The following is a 7,232-nucleotide window of genomic DNA, read 5'->3' as shown; positions in this document are numbered from 1 at the left end:
CCTTTGAGTTGAATCCCATCGAGCCTCATCATCCTAGATATCCAGGATGTTCCTCTCCTAACGTCGAGGACATAGCTCGCCTCCAAGTCTCCAACACATCACACCAGGCCAACAATGAGCATCTAAATTTTCTTAAATTGAGATACTTACACCATGCATGTCTTTCGCAATTTCTTCACTTTCTTGCAATAAACCTGCTTAATGAGTAATCAAATATTTATAGTTATTTCCTTTCCCTGCATGTAGGTTACATATGATTTCAGTCATTTTTTGGCTATCAGTCAACATGCATAGGCCCCATACAATGCTACAATGCACGAACACAATATTGATCGAGCTGAAATAGGATGGGTGTTAGATCTCATAATAATTAAGATATTCAATTTTGAATTTGGTTCAAAGTTTTTACCAACTCTATGATTTTTTAGATCAACTGACGGCAAGCGACCTTCAAAAACATATAAATTCCTCATACCCTCTCACCTCCTATCAAAAAACACCAACATGTGGTATTGTAGCGTTAATATAATACATGCAGTCACCAATAAAGAAAAATTTCTACACAAAACAGGTTGATTAGGAGATAACAAAGAATCATAAGCGAAAGGCCCACCAAAACATAATATTATAAATAAAGCGAAAACACACTCAACCATCTCCTCCATTAGCTGAATTGTATAGTCCATCAATTCTAAAATATAAGATGTATTTATTTTTTAGAAGTCAAATTTCTTTAACTTTGACCAATTTCAGATTCAAAAACATTGACATACACAATACTAAACAAATAAAATATAAAAAATAATCTCGTGATGAATCTATGATATTGATTTTATATTTTGAATATTGATATATAAATTTGGTGAAAATCAATAGAGGTTTGCCTTCTCTAAAAACCAATAAACCTTATACTTTAAAAGAGGAGTAAAAAGGTTATGAAAATCTAACAACATCAATGGTGCAGAAAAGCATGGACTAAGCTTCTAGGGGTTAAAGGCTTCTTGTTCCATTGACAACATTGTGATTGAATTGGGTTTCCAATCTTTAGTTGGTCAACAAATTTCAATGAGTCATTGAACAATTGTTCAACTCTGAATATGATTTACAATTTTGACCGGTCAATGATTTTTTAAATCAATCGGCAACAACTAACTTACAAAAATATACCAGTCTCACGAGCACTCTCATCACCTGTAAAAAAAAATGCCAACATCCAACACTGTAGCACCAATATGATTTTGGGTTCCCACTTTTTGACGTGGCCAACAATTTCTTAAGGACCTCTCTCATTGAAATGAGGTGTTTAATTTTAATTTGGTTCATGATTTTGATTGGTTAATGATTTCCCAAAATCAATCTGCAACAATTATATTAAACAAATACACCAGTCTCACACCCGCTCATCACATAACAAAAAACAAATGAAAATATGTGACATTATAGCATCAATATAATATATGTGGTCTCCACTGTAATAAACTTCTCTACATACATGTGAGTTAGTTTGTAGATAACACATAATTTTACCCCTAAGAAGACCATCAAAATACTGCATTATAAAAAAACACTTCATCGTCCTCCCACACATCAAACCAAATAATTTGATTTATGAAATCCAAAAAAACAACCGCACAACTTAATGGGCCTGATCCTTCTAGTAACGTGAGCACTCCTAAGCATCTCGGATCATCCTCTTACTTCATTCATTGCTAAAAGCCTCTTTCATCTTTTTTTTTTGCGGGTGAAAAGCCTCTTTCATCAGCGTTCGGTGCTCACAAATGGTACTCCCTCTGTTCCTAAATATAAGTCTTTTCTAGATGTTCCACTAATGGACTACATACGAATATATATAGACATACTTTAGAATACAAATTCATTCATTTTGCTTTGTATATAGACCCGTAGTAAAATTTCTTAAAAGACTTATATTTAAAAACGGAGGGAGTAGTTCAATAAACCTTAACCAGAGTATGGACGAACACTTTTTGTGCACTTTATATGGTTGTAACTTCAGCCACTCAAAGATATCCATCTTTCGTATCTGCGGATAAATATCTACTAGTGTGCCATATGCAATCATTTGAAGTGTTGCGGTCATCTTCTGCAAACAAAAACAAAAAACAGCAGACAACATTCCTTCATTGTTTGAAGAATGGTTCATTAGATTTCATTTTATTGGCAATTCGACTGAATAGCCATTCGGACATGCGGAAGAGTCGCTGATAATCACCAAGTGCAGAAATATAACAATCAAATCCAAGCTCATTATCTTATATAAGTATCGAATGCGAGCTTATTATATATTTCCCCGTTAAAACAAACTTGAAAACAACCATTTATTACACACACACATGTATGGGTACACTTAATGTATGGTGCGCGCGGGCGGGCGCAGGCTCCCGGCCTCCCCTCCCGTTTGACCATAATGTATCCCTCGGGGCCCTCGGCGACCTCCTCCTGCCCCTCCTCCCATCCGGCCTCGACCTCGTCATCCTCGTCCTGCTGCAGTGGGAGCGAGCGGCCGGTCAGGCGGGGAAAGATTGGCGTGAGGGAGTCATGCTTACAGAAGAGGGAGGAGTCGGGCGGTCGACGGAGAGTCTAGCTGGCGTCCATCGGAGGCGCTGGGTGGTCACGGGAGAAGGGGTGCGGACAAGGCATGTAGGGAAGAGAGATCTGGATGCACACGGCACACGCGAAGGTGGGAAGGAGGTGGAGATCGTGCGAGCGGTTTTTTTTTCTTTTTTGGCTATACTCGAACGTGGGCTGTTCCTGGGATATTTTCTAGCATGTGTTGTATGAGGGGTGGAACTTAGCGAGGGTGGGAGAGCTTGGATCGAGAGGTCGAACCATAGCTGGTCGAACCATCATGACGTTCAATTCTGCTTTAATAGTAGAGATCTACACATCTCATTTGCTTGAAAATAACAAGATCAAGGGGGCTGACAACCCTTTTGTCCGCGTTGGATGCAAGTTGTTTATTTTTTTGTGTGCAGCCACTGAAGACGGTTGTGGTTGATATTCCTATTGGTTCGATAGCCTTGGTTTCATAACTAAGGGAAATACTTAGCCATATTGTGTTACGATAACGCATTCCTCTTCACGGAAAATCCAACGCAGACCACAAGTATCACAAGGATATGACGACGACCGCCGTTAGAGATGTCGACATATATTTCACGATGTCATCCTACCGTCTATCAATGGGCCGTCGGGCCCACGTTTATGCTGACGGCTGCCCTATGCCGACGGTCACCGTAGGCATAGATTGATTTATGCCGACAACCTTCCTATGCCGACGGGGCTCTAGGCATACGTCGACGTATGCTGACGATTTTTCCGACCCGACGATTGCCTGTCAACCGTCGGCATAGGGCAATATATGCCGACAGCCCCTGTCGGCATAGATTACGCCGTTGGAAAAAAGCTTTATTCCCGTAGTGATTGTATATTACCCGTTAAAACAAACTTGCGAATGACCATTTATTACACACACATGTATGGGAACATTTGTGCCAAACATTCTGTTGACAACAAATTAACACGAGTACTTGTTACAAAATGTGATACACTTAATTAATGAATGAATCAAATATGACCGGGCCTGATTAATTACATGACGCACTTAGGATCGAGAGCAATCAATAGTTGGCCATGGAGCACTTGAGCCTCACCTCCACGGGCATTCCCTTGGGCGGAGGTATGTTTCCCATCTTCACCATGGCCTTGGCGAAGTCCCTCGCGAACGCCTCGCCGTCGGCGCTGTACATCTCCACGAGATTGTCCTGCAGACCTCCACCGCCGTAGAGAGTCTGGTCGGAGGTGAGGAGACCGCGCCGCGCGATAAGGTTCCGGTAGTAAGCGTTGTCGAACCTCATGGGCGTCTGCACGTCGAACGGCGCTCTACCAGAAGGAGCCTGGCACGTCTGCCGGGTGGCCTCTGCGAAGGAGGGGTCGATGTCGCCGTTGCCGCCGTAAACGCGGTCCCTGTACGTCTCGCAGTTGGCCATCCCGACGGTGTGGGCGCCGGAGAGCGCGGTCATGTCACGGGCGTCGAGGTTGAGCTCTGCGAACATGGTGACGAGCTCGCCGAGGTTGTCTTTGGGGCTAGGGAGGCCCTTCTTGGTGGACTCCGGGTCGGCGGCGAAGCGTGAGTCCTTGCGGCCGAGGGGCACGCTCCAGGTGGGGCCTCCGAGCAGGGCCACGGCGTCGCGGGAGGCGAGGGCGATGACGTCGGCGCAGGAGACGGTTGCCGGACAGCCCTGCTCGAGCGCCGACTTGATGTCGTCAATCACGGAGTAGCCGGTGAGGGAGTCGTTGGGCTCCGCATCCTTCTCGCCCGGGGAGAAGGGAGTTGCGTCCAGGAGAACGGAAGCATCACATCCCTGTCGTCACGCCGTATTTGTCAACCATAGCATCAGCAAAGCAAATGAAACTCTAGTAGCAGGTAAGAATATATATGTGGAAGTAGCTAGTATAGAGATGCGTATATACGTTGATGAAGCAGTCGTGGAAGAAGAGGCGGAGGACGGCGGGCGCCATCCTCGGCTGGGCGGCGACCCTGCTCGCCATCACTGATCGCACGACGTGCTGCACGTTGGGGCACGTCTTCTCGTAGTAACCCGCGGAGAGCTCGTCGCCATTGGCGGTGCTCACCAGAGCAACGAAAAGGAGCAGCGCGAGCGCGACCCAACAAGGGCCCCTGGAGCTGGAGGACGCCATGGATGCCTGTGTCGGTTGACTATGGATGATGAGAAGCGATCGCTGCACAGTGGAGAAGAAGCAAAGCAAGGAGAGCGTGTGTGGAACATGAATGAAAGCATGTGCTTATATAGTGCTCGTGCACAAGTTGCATGCTTTTATGCGCGTGTGTGCGTATGTGCGAACGCTCTGCAATATTTTGTAGCTCCACTCGCGAGCTGCAGCCTCGTGTTTCTTGGCCGGAAGGCTGACGAGGTCAGGACCGGATCGGACCCGAAGAAGAGAAAAGAAAAGCACCGGGAATGGACAGGCTAACTAATACATGCACGTACCTGGCTTGAATTACATTACACAAGAATAAAAAAATTTCCCGTCGACACGGTTGCTTGCTTGGATGGTGTCCGCGCCGAGAATCCAGTCGCTGGCTGGAAACAAAAGGTGTTACAGAACGGGCTGGGGCAAACCGTTGAATCGCAAACATGCATGTTGATGTTGTCCACTTGGGCTGTTTGCCTGGTTCAAAAAATGAGTAGTCTGAGTTAAAAAGAAAAGAGACGAGTAGTCCATTTTTGCACGGTCGGAGAAAACATCATCTAACATCATCTCCAACCGAACCAAACAAATCCGCCCCCTAATTTCTACAAACACATCCGGACACGTCCGTGAACACATCTCATATTTCACTCCCAGCATTCACATATTTTAAATTAAAACTCTTAAATTCATGCAATACTATATACGTTGATCACAAGTCATTATTGCACGTAAATAACTAATGTTGAAACCAAATATAAATTATATTAAATTTGTTTTAAACGCACAATCAAACACCAGCTCTTTGTTTTCCTTTGTAGGTCCACATATGCTTCACAAGATCATTGAATAGATGCGCATGCATATGATGATCTCAAAGATTCTGCAAAAAAATCATAAGCTGGACTGCATCTTGATTTTTTGGGATTTCAACTGTTCCCGAGGTGCTTCAAAATGATTGGTTTGGATTACACCGTCATCCTCATCCTCGATAATCATATTGCATAAAATAACACAATATGTCATGAGCTGTCATAAAGTTTCTGATTCCCACATCATTATAGCTTCACAAACAATTTGCCAACTAGCCTGAAGCACACCAAATGCCCTCTCCACATCCTTCCAAGCCGCTTGCTGCATTGTTGCAAAGTGGCTCTGTTTTGCTCTGTATGGTTCAGATATGATCTTCACAAAACGCCCTCACTGAGGGTAGATTCTATCGACAAGATAGTATCACATGTTGTAGTCTTGTCCATTGACGGTGTATTTGCATGGCGGTGAGTCCCCGTTGCAAACCGTCCTGAACGCTGAAGATCGATGATGTCGTTGTGATAACTCAACATTCTAAAGAAAGCATGTCAAATTCATAAGCCGTGTGCTTCCACCACTTCTAGTATAATGGTGGCCTTTTTGATGTGACCTTGATACATTCTCTACAAACCTTCGAGGCATCTTTTTCATTGTCAATGCATGCAATCAATTAATCTGAGTATGTCTGGAAATCCTCTCACCTCTCCAATAGCCAACAACTTCTCGATGTCCCGTGCATTCGGTTCTCTCAAACACCCTGCTCCAAAAACCTATACCAAAACACGGGCAAACTTGAGAGTAGTCTTGAGGCATGTGATCTCCTCCATCCTGACCATCGCGCCAACGTCATCTGCATCAGTATCAAGTGCAAGCACTCTTAGAGCACGCGTGCACTCACTAGTAGAAAAAGGCCCATTTGTCCCGGTTCCAAAGGAACCGGGACTAAGGGGTCGAAACTAAAGGCCCAAACCTTTAGTCCGGTTGGCTTACGAACCGGGCCCGAAGGGTCTCCACGTGCCCACTGCGGGGAGCCCAGGCAGGAGGAACTTTAGTCCCGCTTGGTCACACCAACCGGGATCAAATGGCATCCACGCGTCACATGAATCAAATCCACTTTCCTTCATCCAAATGGATTCTATATCATTGTGAGGAAGAACACATGGATTTTATTCATCCAAATGAATCAAAAGTGATCAAAAGTTGAATTAGTAGGACGACAATCCTACTAATTCAACTTTTAGTCACTTTTGATCCATCCACATGAATCTAATCCGCTTTCCTTTCCCCAATGATATAATGACCAATCATGATCATAATAACAAATCAGCATGATAATCATGATCAACATCATCATCATATTAATATAAAAACTCTTGCATCACTATAGCTAATAATCATCATAGTCATTACCACCAACACTATTTAATCATCATTTTTGTCAATGAGACATCATATAACAAGTTGGTCACTAGTCATAATCACAACTCATCCTCATCATCATCGTCAACTCTAACGCATTGTAGCACATAATAACACATTGTACCTAGGACCTACTCCTCTCTCATAGGACCTACTCTACCCTCTCTTAGGTACAATATCATAAAACAAGATAGGCCCTGACTCTCCATTATGAAGAATGGAGATCATTGTGTCTCCAATTCTTGGCCTACGCACAATGTTGCTTCCAAGTA

At 44.0% G+C, this 7,232-nt stretch overlaps 1 protein-coding gene across 1 annotated transcript; it reads right to left on the bottom strand.

Annotated features, from left to right (window-relative positions):
- Nucleotides 1–2,244: 2,244 nt before the first annotated feature.
- Nucleotides 2,245–4,824, bottom strand: LOC123396620 (peroxidase P7-like). Its single transcript, XM_045091506.1, has 3 exons — nucleotides 4,492–4,824; nucleotides 3,579–4,382; nucleotides 2,245–2,370 (listed from the first exon to the last, which is right to left on the bottom strand). Exons 1-2 carry the CDS (start codon nucleotides 4,717–4,719, stop codon nucleotides 3,639–3,641), a joined length of 972 nt encoding a protein of 323 aa, XP_044947441.1. The 5' UTR covers nucleotides 4,720–4,824; the 3' UTR covers nucleotides 2,245–2,370; nucleotides 3,579–3,638.
- Between the last annotated feature and the right edge of the window lie 2,408 nt (nucleotides 4,825–7,232).

Source organism: Hordeum vulgare, chromosome 5H (genome assembly GCF_904849725.1).
Source record: "Hordeum vulgare subsp. vulgare chromosome 5H, MorexV3_pseudomolecules_assembly, whole genome shotgun sequence".
Taxonomy (NCBI): domain Eukaryota; kingdom Viridiplantae; phylum Streptophyta; class Magnoliopsida; order Poales; family Poaceae; genus Hordeum; species Hordeum vulgare.
The sequence above is the reverse complement of the archived record's forward strand: the minus strand, read 5'-3'. Positions and strand labels throughout refer to the sequence as shown.

Coding starts and splice junctions, on each gene's coding strand:
- LOC123396620 (XM_045091506.1), bottom strand. CDS start 4,719: ATGGCGTCCTCCAGCTCCAGGGGCCCTTGTTGGGTCGCGCTCGCGCTG. Junction 4,383..4,491: donor TCCACGACTGCTTCATCAAC/GTATATACGCAT, acceptor GCGTGACGACAG/GGATGTGATGCTTCCGTTCT.